The sequence below is a fragment of the Sylvia atricapilla genome, chromosome 2 (genome assembly GCF_009819655.1).
Source record: "Sylvia atricapilla isolate bSylAtr1 chromosome 2, bSylAtr1.pri, whole genome shotgun sequence".
Taxonomy (NCBI): Eukaryota; Metazoa; Chordata; class Aves; order Passeriformes; family Sylviidae; genus Sylvia; species Sylvia atricapilla.
In genome coordinates, this window is record NC_089141.1 from 40389957 (window position 1) to 40409924 (window position 19968).

At 37.6% G+C, this 19968-nt stretch overlaps 1 protein-coding gene across 9 annotated transcripts in view; it reads left to right on the top strand.

Annotated features, from left to right (window-relative positions):
* The window catches only part of GRIA4 (glutamate ionotropic receptor AMPA type subunit 4), a 218219-nt gene that overhangs the window by 70941 nt on the left and 127310 nt on the right, over positions 1-19968 (top strand). For all 9 annotated transcript variants that reach the window (XM_066312984.1, XM_066312985.1, XM_066312991.1 and 6 more), the window contains exon 3: positions 644-883. In XM_066312984.1, the coding sequence (XP_066169081.1) occupies positions 644-883 (240 nt within the window). The remainder of the gene's footprint in view (positions 1-643; positions 884-19968) is intronic.

The following is a 19968-nucleotide window of genomic DNA, read 5'->3' on the forward strand; positions in this document are numbered from 1 at the left end:
GGTTTTCAATTAGCACAAAGTAGAAATAAAAGGGTTGGGGCAAAAGTCAGATCAAATTGACTTACTGTGTTTTACTTTAACTGCCCTCTTAAAGTCAAGGAGATTATTCATGAAGTAGGTTTTTGCTCAGTGTCTCTAGAAATGTTTTAATGTACTACAAGGGCTTTCTGCTGAACAGGGAGCAAAGGTTTTACCTTGTTACAATTCAAAATGTCCAAATTTCACTTACAAGGTCAGTAACATTTTTTTGATAATTTTCACATTTTAAAATGTGAACATTTTTCAGTTCAAGGTAATGGAAATGCTCAGTGCCTGACACTGCAGAGTTATGGCTAAAACAGTATATGTTGATTTTTTCCACTGGTAAGCAAAAACACATGTTGCTTATTTTACATTTTATTTTAGAGCAAAACCACGACAGATACTTTAGTGTTCTATGATTAGGATCAAAAAGTCACTGAATATTATTTAGCTATTTATTTATTGGTTTCCGGAATAAAAAACATGGTGAAAATTGAATGTTACTGTACAGGCAGAATTGCAAATCTTCGAATTAAAAATTTGGGGATTCTGGAATGTGTAAATACATGTTTACAGATTTTTGTCTCTACTTAAACTCTGTTTGTTTGTTTGTTCATTTCAGTTTGCTCCCAGTATTCTAGAGGAGTTTTTGCCATTTTTGGACTGTATGATAAGAGATCAGTACATACCTTGACCTCATTCTGCAGCGCCTTGCACATCTCGCTCATCACGCCCAGTTTCCCCACGGAAGGGGAGAGTCAGTTTGTGCTGCAGCTGCGGCCGTCCCTGCGGGGAGCCCTCCTCAGCCTGCTGGATCACTATGAATGGAACCGCTTTGTTTTCCTCTACGACACAGACCGAGGTGAGTTGTGACCCACCTTTCTCATCTTCAGCGTGCTAATGACTTTTGCAAGAGCTGTGAACTTTTATGTGCCGTTGAGAGCTTGGGAAGCCAAATTTTAGAGAGCCTTTGATGTGAAATACCTCTGACCAGTAGCTGTGTGGCTGAAGGAAGAACTCCTTAGCCTGCAAAAATTGGGTATTGGATTCACATAGCAAGTAACTGATCAGCCAATGCCTGTGCTGTAAGTCTAGAATGCCAAAATCTTTAAACTAATGGTAGTGAAACAAAAACGCAATTCAATGAGCAGGATGTTGCAGCTCTATTCTCTCTTCAATTCACTTCACAAGTGACAGCAGCCCAAAAAAGTGGAGAGGAACAGCCACTTCTCAGCCACTGGTGTAAGCTGTGATGAGAGTGAGCCTCAAACTCCAAACGTTGGAAGGTCAAGGCAGAGAAAGGCTCTGCCCTCAGGCTGTGCCAGAGTAGTGGAGGTCAGAGGCAATACCTGCCAGGCATGAGGTATCCACAGGCCAGCAGAGGGAGAGTGCTGCTGCAGCCCATCTTCTGCTCCTTTCGGCTGGAGTTACCGCTGTGATGGACTACACTTTTACAAAATATATAGTTAATTACACAAAAGGGTGTGTTTTCTACCCGTGGTATCACTCCACATCCCAACACATCTCAGAACTGTTTAAGTGGCAAAAATCTGTAAGTGCATCACTGTATGTCACCACTCAGTGAGGAATTGAGAGGTAAAAGCTATTCTCTGAGTTGTGTGTTCATTCTGCTGGCAAAGTCTTTGTTTTTGGAACAAGACTGAGCCAGCATAGCTGAGCTTCTGCAAAAGAGGCAAGATTTTTATGTTGGTGGCTTGCTTTCGGGGGGGAACGAACAGCGTAGCTGTAGTCAAATAATTATTTTACTACAGCTGTTTCAATATAGTTCCCCATGTGGACAGTCTGTTCCAGAATTAAAGTGGCTTTATTCCAGTGTAATTACTCTACAGAAGAAATAGGGAATTACACAGACCTAAATAAATCTGTTTAATTATTTGATTATGGCTATAGAAGGTAATTTACTCATATATACAAGAACTACATTTTAGTGAGTTTTTACCTTGACATGCTGCCTAAATACCTTAATTTGAATCAAAGTGAATAATGGAAGAAAATGAAAGAGTTTATATTGTTTCATAGTTGCTTGTTTGTTCTTTTTAAGGCAATGTATTTTTTTAATACTTGCTGGACCCATAAAGGAAGTTCTGGGAAGCATTATAGAATGTACTAGGTAACTGAAAAGAGAAAAATACAGCAGAATTTTAAAGTATTTCTACTCAAGTTATAGTTATGGGTAACCAGAAAACAAGCGCATAATTACAGATGTGGTCTTACAGGTTCAACAGATTGTTAAGTAAAGAAGTGCACAACCTGCAGTTACCTTCCTCATCTAAATTCACACACTAAATTAGATTGAGACATCATTTTTAAGCAGGTAATATCACACCAAGGACAGTTTCAGAAAAGAGTCTGTAACAGCATGGTTAATAATTAATTCTTATGGCACTGAACTCGACCACTCTGAACTCATCAGCATATCTTTGATAAAGACATGACATTTTCCAGCATGGATTAAAGGGATGCTGCATTGAATAGTCTCTCAAATTTTGAATAGGTCTTGTGATGCAGTTTCATGCAGGAGAAAATAAGATTCAATGTATCTTCCAGTATTAAGAGTACTTTAAAGACACATAATTGTAGAGTAAATTTTCACCACCTTTGCACAAGACAGAATTTCAAAGTGGACCTGTGATACGCTTTAAAAAAAAGTATTACCTTACTATCAGAGTAACTGATAGAGTCATAGAATCTCTGTTGGTGAGGCCAGAAATTAATCTTGTCTAGATTTTCGTTAGTGATCCTTCCTTTACATGCAAGATGTCTCCCTGTTCCTCTGAGCAGCCCCATCAAAGCAAATTGAAGGAAGGTGAGCCCCCTCAGCATTTTGTTGCTGAGCTTGCAAGTTGATCTTTGCAGTTTAAGTGGGAAGCTATGAATAAGCTTTTCTGAGGGAAGGTAAGCAGTAAGCCTGAATTCCAGCCTGACACAGTAGCTGTCTGTGAAGAAGGCAGTATTTAGCAGCTGTGGGTATTGTAAAAGGCAGAAGTCCTTTACAAAACGTAGAATGACAAAAATACACTTAGGCAAACCTTCAGCAGCAGTGGTGGACAAATGAATGCTGTTTTCAGACCTGCTTTCAAGCCTTTCTGTCCTGCTTGCTTCTTGTTTCTGTTGCATGTGACTCAGTTGCTGCTCACTCTTAGGGCTAAACAATTAAATCCTATTATCAAGGTAGGTTTCTCTGTTGTAGCATTCCATTCATCTCTTTGACAGCCTCTAAGCTCCCTGCAGAACCCCAGTACTTATGGCTGGAGCCACATATATTAACATTTCAGTTTAGGCCAAGACTGTACTTTTACTGCATTTATCTAAGTCATTCCCCCATACCACACTTGGGGTTACACCCTGGAGCAGTCTTGGACCACACAAACCCTGATGAGGTGGTGGCTACAGCTGTTATGTTAAATCTCCCTTTCTGATGTTCTGGCAAAATCAGAGTCTGGAAAATCACTGTCCTGTGACAGAATGAAGATACTAGGAAGAATGGCAAAAATATAAAATTAATTGGATCTAGCAGGGGATGTTGTGGAAAAGGAGAGCAGGGTTTGCAAGAGGCATTTGACCTAAGAGAAAGATGAAGGAAAATTCGGCTCATTATTTATCAGGGGAAAGTGAGCAAGTAAAGAGTGACACAGTAGGCTAAAGCCTGAAGGGTCCTTTTGTTTCAATACATTCCTCTTTCTCTTATCCTCCTTCCAGGTTAAAAAAGGTTTAATTATGGCCTGATGCTGAATACAATTAATAGTAACAGCAAAGTGCCAGGAACACTGAAAGGACAGGAAAAAAGCAGGCCAAAGAACATTTATTTGAGTTATGCAAAGCATAGTAAGAAAGGGCTGAAACAAAAGCCATGCCTCCTTCAGATACCCCAAGGAAATGGAAATCCAGCAGGGAAAAAGAGCTCGGGTAATATTGGATGTCACCTCTAAAGGGGAATTAAGTGAAAAAAACCACAAATTAGAAGAGCAGAAGAACTTTCAGTTTATATATGTTGTTTTATTGGGACTGGGAGGTATTTAATTTTAAAAAAAGGCACATAATCAAGTGGAGTTGTGTATCTGTAAATCCATGGGATTTTTGACCTAGCACAAGTATGCCAGTAGTGTGATTTCGCTAGTTGATGACAACATTTTCAGGCACCAGAAAGAAAACTTTGGACCCTGAAACCGCAGAAGAAGGCTGGAGAAGTTTATGTGACATGTGCGAAGCTGTTTAAGAATAAAATCATAGAATTATTTAGGTTGAAAAAGACCCTTAAGGTTAAGTCCAGCCATTCATCTAGCATTGCCAATAACCATTACAGGCTCGAGTGGTGCACTAATTGAGTCTACAAGAGGTCAGTGTTAGTTTCCCACACCACGTGCAGCCCTCTTGAGGGAATGCTGGAATGACTTCAGCTGGAATGGCTGAAGTTGCTAGTTAAACTGCAGGGATTACCCGGAGCTGAGGGGTCCCAGGATGGCAGATGGGCTGCAGAGCAGCATGGGCACACATACAGCACCAGTGAGGATGGCAGCCTGCAAGCTGGAAACTGCTTTCACAAAATGTCAGCATCCATTTGGATTCAGCTGTGTTTCCCAGCAAGAGTTTTCAGTCCTTGACTGTCACTAAAGTGGGGAGCACAAAGGGTAGAGCTACCAGCTGGCCTAGCAGTTGGTTCACTCGAGATATGGACTGTAAAATAGTTATATTCTATAGAAATTTGGCATCACATGTGAGCCCGATTGTGTACCTTGTTAATGCTTTTTTCTTTCCCTCCACACCTTTTAATTACATGTTCATAGAGCCAACTCTTGTCATGGCTGCAGATGAGGAAAATTAGCTCACTGTGCACAACGTAAATTCGATTTTCCCACATTTCTAGATAGTGTTTTAATAGCAACTCTTCTAAAGTTGAAACTGTTCTATGACAATCTAAACCTGGCAAAAGGTTTATGCAAGTGCTGGTGACCTGCTAGAATTAATCCTACAGTACACAGAGTAGCAATCTCTGGGCTTTTGTCTCTAAGAACTTGTGGAGGATAAGTGAGTCCCAGAAGAGAACAGATGATGTCTGGAGAAGGCAAATAATAGTACAGGAAATTTAAAGCTTTCCCTCTTATTTTGAGGGAGATTATCGATTTTATTTACAATCAGTTTATCAGGCTAATCTAATTTCCAGGTTTGGCAGAGCATCTGGCTCAGCAGGAACCATTAGGTTTGGTGTATCCCTGATTAGTACCTCCAGTGATACTGCCTTGGGCTTGATTTTCTCACAGAAAAAAATAGAAAATAGAGGTTTAACTATAGCATGGCAATATGAAAAGTAGAAACCACAACCCCCAAATTTTTGCTAATAGCATATTTTAAAAGTAAGAGCAGGCATCAAGTGAGGTACGAGGGATTTGTCTTTGAATTTGCATGACAGCACAGAGAAAGGCTTTGTGTTGGTGAGCCTGGCCAAGGTATGAGTAGTACAAAAAGGGTTCAGGGTTCAAAGTGATCTGCCAAATAGATAGTTCAAGAAGGTGGAATGTGATAAAGTGGTATAAAGGCTAAATATAGTAGGGAAGAATCAAAGTGCAGAGTAACTGTTGCAGAATTAATATCATGGGATATATTTTAGGAGTTGTGGTGAGCCGTAAGTACAGTGTAAGTACAGAAAGCCGTGCTGTGTCCAATAAAGTAGATGTTATTTTGAAATTTTGAAAAGGAATGTTGCATGTGAGACATGAGGGCTGAATTTGCCCTCACCTGGCTGAGCATGCTGCTGTGTCACATGTTGGGATTTCCACTGTGAAAGAAATCATTAAACATTTTCAATAAAATTTTTCCTTGCCCTTTTAAAACACCACACACTTTTTTCAGCTACAACAAGGGCCTTCAGTATAAATGTAGCACAAGGATCCATTGCTGGCACTGCGATCACTGACTACCACATAGAGATAAAAGTTTCAGGGGTCCACTGTAGAGAAAGAATAATAAAAAAACCCCAAAAAACAACCAAAAACAAAACCAAAAAAGACATGACCAATGAGAAAAAAGATTTACAAGTGCAGATTTTATTTTATTTTTTCAATTGTAGGACTGTTAAGGAGCAAAGATCAATTGTTTGTACCTAATGAAATGTAGGCAAGATAGAATTATATGGGCAGATTTAAAGTGTTACTAGGAAAAAACACTTCAATCAGGTAGGAATAAGCTGATGAGGTTCTTACCACTAGGGTAAAATTGTTACTGCTTCAGAGGCTTTGAAGAGTTTAGTAAATATCTGCAGTGGTGATGGGCTTTGCTATATCCGCCTCAGATGATCTCTTATGTCCTCTCAGGATTATTTATGTAGTTGCCATGATTTCTCTAGGAAACTGGGAATGACTTCACACTACTTGGGACACTGAAAAGATAACTTTCTTAATTTTCTACTGTGCAGCAACTTTCAATAATATGTTATTACTATTCAATTATACATATATATACAGCCTTTCTAAAACATTTTTGTGTTCTATTACTCAAAAATCAGATCAAAATATTTTAAGTGATCTAGATAAAAACACTATAAAATCAGGTTGAAGGACTATATTATAAAACGGTACTCAAAAAAGTTAAGTTATCATTAGCTGGATATTTAGAGGCTGAAATAATTTGCCCTACCTCAAGCTTTACTTAATATTTTTACTGCGTTTCTGAACAAATTTTTCAATGTCTCTAGTGAAAGTAGTGGCGATATAATAGCAAGTTGTAAAGTTATTTCAATACCTCAGTTGAAAGACCTAACTTACTAAAGTCAGTAGTGATATAAACATATAACTTACATCGTTATGTGGATAAAAATGCTGAGTCAAGGGAACCTAGTGTTGTTAATAAAAAGCAAATTGCAGGTGACCTTACAACTCATTACTAAAAAAAAACCAGTTTTCACACCAGGTGCCCTTTGCTTATTAATTGTTTTCTGCATAGCACTGTTAAACCCAGAACTACATCACTCTTGCCTTAAAATTTAGAGTAATATCACAAGTAAGCCTGAAAAAAACAAGTTACATCTTGGATTTTAAAGAACATTATGTTGGGAATCTGACCTTGTTCAATTGCAGTCGTCCACTGGGTCTTGGGGCCTTTTTTCATTACTATCACCAAGAAGAATTTGGTAGGATTCCCCCAAGATGAATCTTTCATCTTACAGATCTTTGGCAAATGTTGGTCAATAAAAAAGAAACATAAATTCATGTCTGGGTCTACTAAGAAGGGAAGGTTTTTACTTGCATCATGACATTTTGTACCAAACTTCTGTGAAATAAAGATCAGTGTTGTCATGACATTGAAGAAATACTGATAAAAAAACCAGCATCCAATACCTGCTCTCATAGTCTTTGGACTGCTCTAACATCACGATGTACAGGTTTGAACTTTTCCATATTCCTCACTAGATCTGATAAAAAGCTGTTTGTCTTCAGCAAACACTCTTACATGAGCAGTGAATCATGTCACACATACTGGGATCCAGCTACCTCTGTGTTTGTTTTTTTTTTACCAAATACAAAATATTTAGAAAATTACAAAATATTGTAATTTAATGCAGGCCAATCTAAACCAATATAAAAAACGTAGGAAAAATGTTTTGTCAAATAGCAGTGAATTTAGAGAACTGCAGTAAGTTTGTCATATGCTCCACTGTTGCCTGTTCTCAGTAAATTCCATGCTTTTAATGAAATAGGGCAGTGTACTTTATCTATCAGTAATTGGTTGCAGAAAATTTTGTTTTGCCAGTGTTAGTTCATTAATAATTATGCCAGCAAAAAGCCAGCTCATCCTCATCTTCTCAGCAGGTGATAGCAGCTTGAAAATACAGGTAATAAATGCACACGTGAAACTAAAACGCAGCAAGATCCTAAAATTAGTATTATTAATGATACTGTGACTTTCCATCTTTCCCTTGTCATACCACTAAAGAGAAGCAATACTGGTAAATCAGCAGGGTCATCATTTAATTTACTACATGTGAAAAATCTTCCAAGAGCTTTCAGAATGCTTCATTTAACAAAAGTGCTCCTCTTGCTGACTGAAATGATTGAACATTAGATCAAAATTGAAATTAAAAAAATGTAGGTATTGGAATCAAAAGCTGATCATCAAGTGTACAGATGAGTCTCCTGACCTTGGTATTCCTTGTAGGAGGTGGCTCAAACTATGTTGCATCGGAACTTCTCTTTGTGTTTTGTTATCTGTCTAAACACTCAAAACAGCCTAATATGCAAATGCCATAGAAATACATAAATCCTAAAACATGAAATAAACTGCTGCTTATGACATTCCTATCTGAAGAATTTTCTTTCCTTTATTCTGACTTAGTGGCTGCCATGGAGAAGACAAGAGACTCATGATAATTTCAAATATTGCTTTTTAAGCTGCCGTGCCAGTGAATCATCTCTGCCCTTTCTAATGATTTGTTTGTGACAGTGTTGTAGAATCCTTAGAGCTAAGTTCTTTTCTCAGTAGCATTTATCTCAGTTTTGCACATGTGTAATACAAGATTACCCCTGTAACTTCTATATGCTTTTATATTGCAACACCCAAATGTAAATAACATTGCAACTTACAATGGGTTGTTCTAATGATATCAGAGAATTAGAGAATAGTTAATTTGTTGTTACTTGCATATGTAGTACATTCCTTTAAATGAAAACGTGTCATTTTTATCTGGTTTTTACACACATTCTGTATTTACTTGAGAGCAGGGACAGTATGGTCTGTAATTCTGAATGTCTGTTTCCATTTGCTTAGGAGCTTTTCCACACAGGGATGTTATGCTGCAGTTAAGAAAAAAAGTGACTTCATACCATTTTTTCTGTAGAAAAGCTCATGTTTGTTCTAGCCTTTTTGTTCTAGATTTTCTGAATAATAGAATTAAGGTAGCTGCTCTTGTGACTTTCAAGAAGCAACTCTGAGCACATTTCTCATTTTATTATTATTCGATCCCAAATAAGAGGAGGTGTTTTATATATGCAATGATTGGACTTTTGTTCATATTTTCTGTGGATCAAACAAATTGGTGTCAGAGAGCAAAGTGTTAAGCAGAAATTCGTGTTATGGTTCACTAATGTGTAGCTTTCATATTAATATTTAGGGTAGACCTTCCCCTTCTTTACATATATCTGTATCAGGAGCATCACGTTTGACAAACCCTGCAAAAAGCTATCTTCAGTGAAGGCAGCCTTACATCAGCATCACCAAGAGCATCTTTTGTCAGTGTGAGGCTGTGCTATGTCACCACTACACACTGGTCAGTGGTGCCACTGCAGACAGTCGGTGGATACAGCACCCCGCAGCGTGGGCCGCCAAAGAAGGCCTTGAAAAGGCTCAGACGAGGAAGCCAGCCACACATCCAAATGCTTGTGCTTTAGAAATTCCTTTCAGTATGGACATCCGAGTCCTGCAGCTGCTGAACGTGGCCCTTTATATGGCCACAGGTGTTGGCTTCAGTGCTGGAGCACAGAGTGGTAGCAAACAAAGGGGAGTATAGTCAATGCTGCCAGAGAACAGACGTGGTGCCAGTTTAATACTGAATGTAAAACAAATACTTGTGCCAAGTTGTTTCTAAATGCATTTTTAGTTAGAAAAATTAGCTTGTCTTTTGAGAGTATTATCTATGTGTAGATGAATGTTCCAAGTTTTAATATAAAGCAGGCTTTATAAAAATAAATAAACAAGATATAGACTTAGAAATATCAAGACATACTGTTCCATTTTTATGCACATATTGTTTAAAAAAGAATCAAAATGTATAAGGCTAATTTAATTCTTCATGATCCCTCCTTGGCATATTTGTGAGACATTTATCCCTTGTGTAGTGCGAGTTACTTTTCCAGAGCTGGAGCAGGATGTAAAGGTAATTCCACTTTAGAGTAAATCTGTGTTTGTATATAAGGGATTTCTGGAGTTGCACATTCTTAATTCAGCTGATTGAACTTTCATGCTATCATCTATGCAATCTGTGATTTTATGGGTACATTTTCTGCTTCTGTAAAAAAGCATATTCCAATGTATTTAGATATTCACTATTCTGAGATGTATTTTTCCTGTAAATGGAATATATTTTAGGTGGTTCCCTCATAAATTACAGCTGAATCCTATTTGCATACATATTTATACGAATAATTTGTCTTTGGTCAATTCCAAAATGGGTGGTTGAAGTGTAGACATCCTTTTAAAATGATTGACTGCTTATCACAGTGCTACAGATTCTATTTCTGCCTCTGTACTGGGAATTTCCTGCGCTAGTACTTACAGATAACAGCATTAGCAGCTGCTTCTGTTACCAAAATTGCAATGCATGTTTGAGGTATTTAGCATTTTGCAATTGGAAAGAGAGTTACCAAAGGGTCTTTTAATCCTGGGGTCTCAAAATCCCTTTTTTGTACTACTACCTTGGTGAGTTTTAATATTAATGCACACCTGGATGCTGCAGGAGGTTTTCCTTTGGACAAAGGGCATACATTTTGTTCCAGTGTGACTTTGTCTGCAAATGGCAAGCAGAACATTTAATATGGTTTTGAAGATCTGGGCATAAAAAATTACGGAAGTGTCACTGAAGAGAAGGGTTGTGAATAAAAACTGGTTGCTAAGTGTAGGTCCCTGGAACAAATATGCATTTTATTTTAACCTTTTACTGGGAATAAAACAAAGAAACTGTCCTGGGAGTAAGGACTTGCATCCTAGATCATCCCTCTCCTAAGGGTGAGTCCAGTCAGCATGGGACAGTGAGCTTGGGAAGGTGCTAAATACATGCTTTTATTTCTTAAAAGGTATTGGAGCCAAATTTCCTCTGTAGTAAGTTCCCAATAAGAAAACTAAATAAAAAATGTCCAAGTGTGCATAACATAATTAACAAGTATTAATCACAAAAAAAGAATAATCAACTTTTTTTTTTTAAGTGTGCTATTCAAAGAAGTCTCTCATACCAGAGAAATGTGTTTGCAGATGCCTCTTATAAAATTATTTGATATGTAGGAATATATCAAGTGGAAAGAAAACAATCTACTAAGTTAGTAAACTTGATAAAAGTAAAGCATTGTGATATATCTGTCTTCAGTGATATCCTTCCTGTAAAAAACAAGGTACTCTCCTTTATATAATGGGATAAGGAGGGTTTTAAATAGATCTAAATGATTCAAAACTTTTTTAAGAATCTATAAGTAATGGTAGTAAAAATAAGGCAGCTTTGCTAAATTTGCATTATAAAAAGTTTACATTTAGAGTAAAAAACAGGTGATGAACCTGACCCTTAAACACAAGTGAGTATCCCAGTCATAGATCTCTCACTTATTTTTGTGTGGAATCTATTTTCGATGGTGTGGATAAATTTTTATCTTTTACATATATATATATATATATATATATATATATATATATACACACACATATGTATATGCCTAATATTAATTATATCTCCTAGCTTTGGATGCAGAACAGCAGAAGTCATTTAAATATCAAAAATCTTCATATTTTACAAATTCAAATTATGCTACTGAAAAAATATTCTAGCAGTAGTATTAGATTATATTTTCCTTTTAATTTGTATTTTCATTCTCATTAAGCATTATATTAAAGCCAAACTTTCTTTACAACCTTCAGCTAGTATGTCTCAACATCTCCATTATTTTATTTTAAACAATTCAAAATGAGAAACTCATCTAAAACAGCGTTTTCCAATGAAAAGCCGTTCAATATTAGTTTTTCAAGGAAAGAGTCAGGGAAAAAATGCCCCAGCCAATTCTATCAAGTAATTGTTTTACTGAGAAAATAATATCCTACTTCTGAAGTGTTTAATAAATGTGTTTTAAAAGACCAGTAAGTCATTGTATGTATCTTTTCATTTGTGCCTTTTGCTAGATTGATTTCACATCCAATTTCTCAAATAAGCAAAGCATTCTGCCAGGTATTTCCTAATGCAGCTACATGCACTTGATCTTGAGGCAGAATGAAAATCTCTGTTCTGAAGCCAAGAGTGACGTTCACAGTGAGCCTTTCTGCACAGGACTTCTATTATTCTGTGAAACATCCTCTAAACCCCCCCCCACTTGATGCATCCTTCTCTCGTGATCTCTTCATTACCCCTTGTGAGAAGAGGAACTTCCTTTCTCCTCTGTATCAGAATATCCCCTTGCGGGTTCGGAACCTGTGGAAGCAACTTTATTTTCTGTCCCTTCAGAAACTCTGTTTGGTAGGGCCTCCCAAAACTCAGCTGTTTTGTTACTCACATTTCCACAGCTTCAGGGAGGTTCAATTATTTTCAGTTGCATTATCTTGTGAATCACCTCAGTATCTACCTCTGCATTCCTGCTTTCACACATTTGCCCAGATTTATTTGCTACATTCTGCTTTTCTTTTCCTCCTTGATAATTTATATTGGCTTTTTTTTCCCCCACATCTTCGTCTAATTCTTTTGCCACGTTTTCCAGTTCTATCAGTACATTCCAGTAAGCTTGATCCATTTTCAGTTCTTATATGTTATTTCAGAGTCTGGGAGCATCCCACAGCCATTTATTTCTCTCTCTGCTATTTACAATTATCACAGATCACGTTTTTTAGCTTGAAAAGTTAGAAAAACCAAACATGTAATATGACTTAAAATTAGTCTGTGGGTGTCAAAGTGAAACAAATTACAGTTTTGTCTCAGGGTGAATAAACAGTTATCAGTATATTTTAATGCATCAACATTCCAGTTTGAATGAAACAAAAAATATAAAAACAAAAAACCCAAAAAAAACTAGATATCAAATATTTTTGGTTTTAGTATAAGTTATTTTAGAATGAGAAAGAATTCCAGTTTTTATTTACTTACTTTATTTCTGTTGAAAATGTCTATGGTTTTCATGAGCATAAATCACCAAACAGCAAAAGGAGAGGTTCACCAAGTGCATTATCTTGTAATTTCAACTGCACTTCCCAGCTTCCAGACAAGTGATCACAGGAAATGCATAAAGGTGCAGTATCTCATCTGTACCAAAAGATGAATTCACAAGTAGTCTAAACACAAAATTACATAATTTCTCCTCCTGCAAGTCAGGCATGTTGCGGTGGCCACTGCACAGCTGCTGGCCTGGGCGACATCCAGGCAGACACAGTCACAATTGTCTCTTTTCATCTGGGTCATTCTGAATTCCTTCAACAGGAAATGGAGCACAAGCAGAAAAGTTTTAAAAACATCCCAGACATGAATCAACAAAACCCCCAAACATCTGCTCATCAAAGCTCATCAGAAAACAGTGTATTTTATTTACACTACTCTTCTGGATGTACTGAGAATGCCTAATGAGGCTAGAGATCACTGGAAAATATTGCTGGTATGAAGTGTCCATTTCACTTTCAGAATAATTGGCCTAATTTACCCAAAATATGTGAAATACAGTGTATCTTTGTTCCATTTTGTTATTTATTTTAGCATAAAGTGATACAGGTTTATTAATAAACACAGTTCACTTCAAATGCAAGCTGGCTAAAAGAAGGTACACAGTATTTTAATTGTAAACGTTACCTGGAGACTGAAGAATGTAAACAGTATTTTAATTAGTTTTGAACATAAAATGGTTCTAGTAAATGCAGAAATGGGACTAACAGAGAACACAGCTAGTGTAGATGCATTCATTCATCAGAGATGTGAGAAACATTTTCACATGTAGGGAAATCTGGGGTCAGATCCTCAAAGCAGCTCAGCGTAACCTACTGACTGCATCCTGTACTGAGGAGGAATTGGGCCAGTGGGTTTAAACATTTAATGTTATATGGCTTTTCTGTTCCCCAGGACAGATCCTACACTTCATGCTAATGCGGGATTTATGAATCCATGTCTCCTTACAAGAGGTCTTGTTATTGGGGCAGGTCAAATTTGGGCTTTGTCCATAGTAAGAGCTCAGATACCCTTTTCTTCAGCAGTGGGTGTTTTTGTAGAGCTGCACGCAAACTATTACGTGAGGAAGTGATTGACTAAAAGGTGGTTACCTACCTGAGCTACTTCAGTTGTTTCAACAAAGGTTCACATCAGCTACAGTGGGAAAACTGTCTTTGACTTTGTCCTTGCAGACATCCTCACATCTCTGTGCATATGAGAAGGGAATGAAAATCTTCTTTTGTCGAAGTTAAATTTGTTAGGGAGAGAAGGGATTGTTTTAATTTTACTTGTACACTGATCCTTGTCTTATTTGGGCTCTTTAAACAGTTCTTAATCATCTTAGCATCAAAACAGCACATAGAATTTCTTCTGAGGCATTTCTCTTTGTGTTCATAGGGAAGCATTTTCCTTAGCTTTTAAAGGAAGCCAATAGAACACCTTGGTCCCTCTCTTATGGACACAACTCGGAGATTATGTTTTTCTTAGTAAATTCCAGAAGCAGCAATACTTTAATAATGTTGGTTTGGGGAAGGAGGACATCAACTATGAATGACTGGAGCAGCTGTAAGTCACATAAGAGGAAATTATTCTTTGCAAGTGTGGAAAGGAATCTTATTCTGCATGTCTGCTGTGTAGCTACAAAATATTGCTGTCAATGCCGAAAAGGATGAACACCTGCTGAAAGAACTGTGAAGAAGATTATCTTTCTTTCTTACACATACACTTATGCAACGTGTACTACACACTGGACCATGTCCAGGTTTTTTCTCTTTCTCTCAGCATTTTTCTAGCCATTGAATCAGTTGTTCACCCTCTCTGCCTGACCTGTGGAAAAGACATCTGCTGTGGAGAGAGGGCAAATATCAACATATAACATGCTTCAGTTTTATGGTGCCAATCTTGTAAGATAGAAAACTTGTTTGTTTTTTGCTCGACCTGCTTTTGAGTTTTGTCATACGATTTTATCATTGGGATGTAGGCCAGTACTCTCTTCTGTTTCTTATCCTTTTTCTCCAGGCTGGAAAGAATTTCTTGCTGACTTCTCTCTACCTGTGCAGCTGTAACAATGCTCTGCCAGCAATGCTAATGCTCCTTTGCCAGTTTTTAAACATTCTGCCAAGTAGAGAGAATTAATAACAAGATCTGAATCATCTCTAAAGTAACCCCTGTGTCCTATTCTCCAGTATGATGTCATTTTTCAGCTCCTGTCCAGGATAATAAGACAGATCTCTTATACCCCCAGAGCTGAGAAGTGTGTCAGGGCAAGCCACACCATTATTTCAGCCTACCCTTTCACCTTAACAGATCTAAATGTTTAAAAACCTTTAGGCCAGATTTTACAGTCCATGTCGTGCAGCTCAGCTGGTGCAAAGTGGACGGACTCCAGCCAAAGCTGGTGAGTGGCCACAGCCTTCCCCTCGTGCCCGTGAAGACAGCTGGGACAGGGCAGTGTGGTCCCTGTCCCATGACACACCCGTGGTGTCCAATGCCAGACCCCCACCCTGGGAGGAGAGTCCCTGGCTGGGCTCAGCCCTGTGCATGGGAGGGGCAGCCCATTGTGCCATGGCTGACATTGGCCCCTCTGAGGACATCCATGCTTTAGAGCAGAGCTTTTGGTTTTCAGACTAAAAACGAGAGGAGTTGAAACAATTGAAGGGTTTCAGTGGAGGTTAAGCTGACAGGGAAAAACTACTAAACCTGAACCATGGCTGGTCATATCTGCAATAAACATGCCTACTGTATCTCCAACAGCAACTCTCTGCTGCAGTGTGGACTTAACTTGTTTCTTTCATCTTGTTTCATCCTTTTTGCTCCATGTGGAAACAAGAGCAAAGATCTTCAAGAGTCAAGATGAACTGTCAAGAGTTAATAGTGGAAGATGCTTTGGGGTAGCCGTGCTCAGTTAGTACCACACCTTCAAGAAGGGCTAAAAAGCACTCCTTTTAGGTGTAAAAGTGTGTATTTTTTTGTGTCAAGAGGAAAATTTGGCCTTTAGTCTCAAGAGACCTCTACTAACTGTATGAATGTGTGCAGAGCAGGAGCAGAGGAGTGGATCATGCACTGGTGAACTGTGGCACCTGTTTCTGCTCCTGGCACCTTTCATTCCTGTTACAGCTGCCAATGGCTTGCTTTGGCTGGGCACTGAGTTTTCCTTCCCCAGTGATCTGGAGAACAAGCATAAGATGATGCACTTTGAGCTTCTCCCCTCTCTTCTCTCCTGTCTCTCTTCTACCACACATCGGTCATGAACTTTATTTCATATTTTCATGGTGTCCTTTGCTTGCCTCCAGTGCTCAGCAATGCTTTTGGTTTTTCACTGGGTTTGAAGATTTTGAGGCAACAGTTCTGCAGCTCATTGTTTCTATTTCTGCAGCCTACATCTTCTGTCTACTCTTTGGAAGGAAGGAGAACTCTACTTGCAGCAGCACCCCTAAATACCAGTGTGGGAATTCTGAGGGTGTAGTGTGGCAAAAGGGAAACCTCTTTGTAGAAATGCAAACAGGCTTCTCATACATTGGCATTCACCTGTCAGTGGCTGTGCCTTTGCCTTGTCCTGCCCTAAAAGTGTGTGAGTTGCATGTAAATACCACATCACATCCCCTTCTGGCCACTGCTTTTAGTAGTAAGGGGTTGTACCACGTTGGCTGTGACAATAACAGAATACCTTAATTGATATGTCTGAAAGAGCTGTCTGGTACAAGACACTAAATTATTTCTGGTTCTCTGCTCCATTTGTAGTAAAGAGGCAGTTTTTGAAGGCCTAAAAAGTTATCTGGCTTGTAAAGAAAAATCCACTTTCTGGCAGAGACTGAAGTTATAAAATTTGATCTACTTAACTAAAAATCCTATTAGATGGATTTACACATGGCTCTCTGACATCAGGCTGTCCAATATGAAGAATAGGACCTAAGGCCTTTTAATGGGACCTGAAGTCTTAAGGCTGTTAATGCTGTCAGGAATTTTTTCCAGGTTACTTTTTCATGGTTTCTTCAGATGCTGGTGCCAAAACCAATGCAAACTAGTGTCTGATCTTTATAGACCTTGCAGTTTGGAATATCATTGTGTCAAATGACTGTTACATTAGAATTTGATAAACAGCATTGCTGTAATCAAGTTGGTGGGTTTTTGGTAGGGTTTTTTAATTTTTTGTGGTCGTTTTTGTTTTTTGAGGGTTTTTTTGTGTCTGGTTTTTTGTTTGTTTGGTTTGGTTTAGTTGGTTGGTTGGGTTTTTTTGGTTTTTTGGTTTTTTGGGGTTTTGTTGTTGTTGTTGTTGTTTTTGCCAGAACTAGCTACAGGGCATGGCAAGATGCATCTCCTTTGAGGCTGTTTCAAGCTCTTAAATAGTCAATTCTCATTCTTGCTTGCTGTTTTTAAATCCATTTTTTCTTGAATTCATAGAGCTTTATCACACCCCATTCTGCAAAACCATGTGACTTAATTTCAGAGCTAACAGTGTTTAGTGTTTTCTTCCTTAAGTTTCTTGCTTGGAGAGACAGGCAGTTTTGTGAAGCACTCAGCACTCCTTTCTGTCCAAAAAGAAAACATGAAAAAGGAAATTATTGTCCACTTCCATTGTGTAAAAGAGTTTGTGACCCCAAGCACTGCACTGGCTCAGAAATCAGGTGACAAAACATTTATCTTTAAATCCCTTTATTCTTATTAGTCTTGCCATTTTTATTTTTTTTAGTTTCAAGAAATTGATTTGGAAGTTTTTTTGCTTGGTTAAACTTTAGTTAACAAAATCGTACCAAAATTAAAAACCCAAAAAATGAACCCCCAAAGTCAACACACTGCTAAAGATCCTATGCAATCCACAATCACTAACAGTTTAGTTAATTGGGATTATCCCCTACTCCCTCATTCTCTTTGATTTCTTCTTATCTTCTAGATAATAATGTTCCTGTAAGTGAGAGAGATGTTTGCCAGCATCTTGGTACCATCTTTACCATAGCTGTCAGAATTTTCATAACCTGGCAGAAGAAGAAAATGCATATACCAACCTGGAATAACTAGAGAATTTGCTTTCTGCATTTCAGGAACACAGGGTACTCAGATTCACCCTTGGTAAAACTTAGTCAGAGGTTTTTTCCCTAAAGTGTTTGCACCACACTTGCAAAGGATGGTATTTCTGGGCCCTGAGGAAACACCTTTTCCTCCAGCATCCTACAGTCTAAGGAAAAGGAGAGGACATTACTGTCTTGGGCACACTGAGCTCTCAGTGGTTGTGAGCACTATTGGTACAGGCGTTTGCAAGGCAGAATAGCTTACTTTCTAGATAAAGTTGTATTACTTTTAGGTGAAATATTATTTGTCTGAATTAAAACATACTACATCGGGTTTGCATTTAGTTACCATAAATGACCATGAAAGTGCAAAGCTTCATACATTGATTCCTCACTCTTCAGATAATCGAAGTTTATGCTACATTTGGCAAGTGAGTATTGACCTTCACATTGATGATGGTCAATGTTATCTCTTAAAACATTAAAATCCTAGCCTCATCTAAATAGGAGTGTATATCTTCCTACTCCGTCTTCTTTTTCCGCATGAATTATTGTATTATAAATGACAATCTATGAATTTATCTTGGCCTTACTTTGAATCATACATATGCTTGAATTTTCAAATAGGATGTTTGAAATTAAAATAATGCATTAAAGAAATCTGGTGAGACATACTGGATTTATAAAAATAGAAAGCTGCAAGTATAAGGACATAAATATTTATGATGAATTTTCTTATTCGTGTTTATATTTCATGTAGCATAATCTTTCATAGTATTGGGTTTGGTCTGCCACTGGTTTGTATGACAAGAAATTTGGAGCAGCTCACATCAATCAAAACAAATCACAGTATGCAAAGAGTTAATATCAGCTCTACAAATGTGAAAGCTTTTTAATGAATGACTAATGTATATGCATGTCTTGTCCTTCTGAACTAAAAGGACCATTTGGGGCTGAAAATGAAATCCTAGATGAACTGATCTTCAATTAATAAAGCAAGGGATACAAAGCTTTTAAAATACTTTGTGATTCATAGATACACTTCATAGAGTGCATATTGCAGTGGCTATTTCTTCAGCCTGATTCAGCCTTCACTGACAGTGGTGAAAATCAGGAGTAACTCATGCAAGGCAGTGGAGCTACCTGGGACAAGATGAGAACAAAATGAGGAATTTATTGTCAGACCTGTGAAGAAAATATACTGCAGTGATGGATTATTTCTTAGTGGACTATGACACAGCTTGAAGGAAGGAAAAATAGTAGTGGCCTATGAACAATTGATTTTTTTTTTCCACAATGCTGAATGAAAGTTGAGCCATCATTAGCCACTGCTCTTACACAGAGAAGCAACTGAAAAAGTACAAAGAGGTTGTACTGGATGTGAAGATCTTTTGCAAAGATATTTTTACTTTAATGATTGGAACACAGTATTTTTCCTTTTTATAAAGGAAAATATATGTCTCTGAAAATGGTGATGAAGTCTGTCTGGTAGCAGACAACTTGGAGAAATGTATGCCAGAGACTGTCTGAAATACTCTTTATTTTCAGATTAGGATATTTTAATGTATGTAATTTTGAACTATTGCAATCTTCTATGACTGTTTAATTCTTTAGTTAATAAATGATGGATTAACTTTGGGTTAAACAGGTCAATGAAAACTTCAATTTCTGGAGATTTTTCAAACTGCTTTAACTCCTCTCAACTTTCTATGCATACAGGTTAGTATAATGCTTATGTTTGGTTAATAGTGAACACTGCAAGTCACTACCTATTGCTAGTAGAATTTAATAAGCCATTTAATTTATTTTTTCTTGTTGTCTCTTGTCCTTTTCAAATTAGATCTAACACTTAGTTTTGATCTTTAGCAAAAAAAGTGCGACTATATTCTCCTTCTAATGAACCAAAATGCAAACTGACACCTAAGTCTAACTGCTTAAAATACAGAGGGCAGATGATTCATTCAGTGATAGAATTTTAATAGCCAACATGACTTCAATGAATTTAGTGAACTGAAAGCAAAAGAAGGATATCAAACTCTTCTTTTTTGCTTGGTAAGA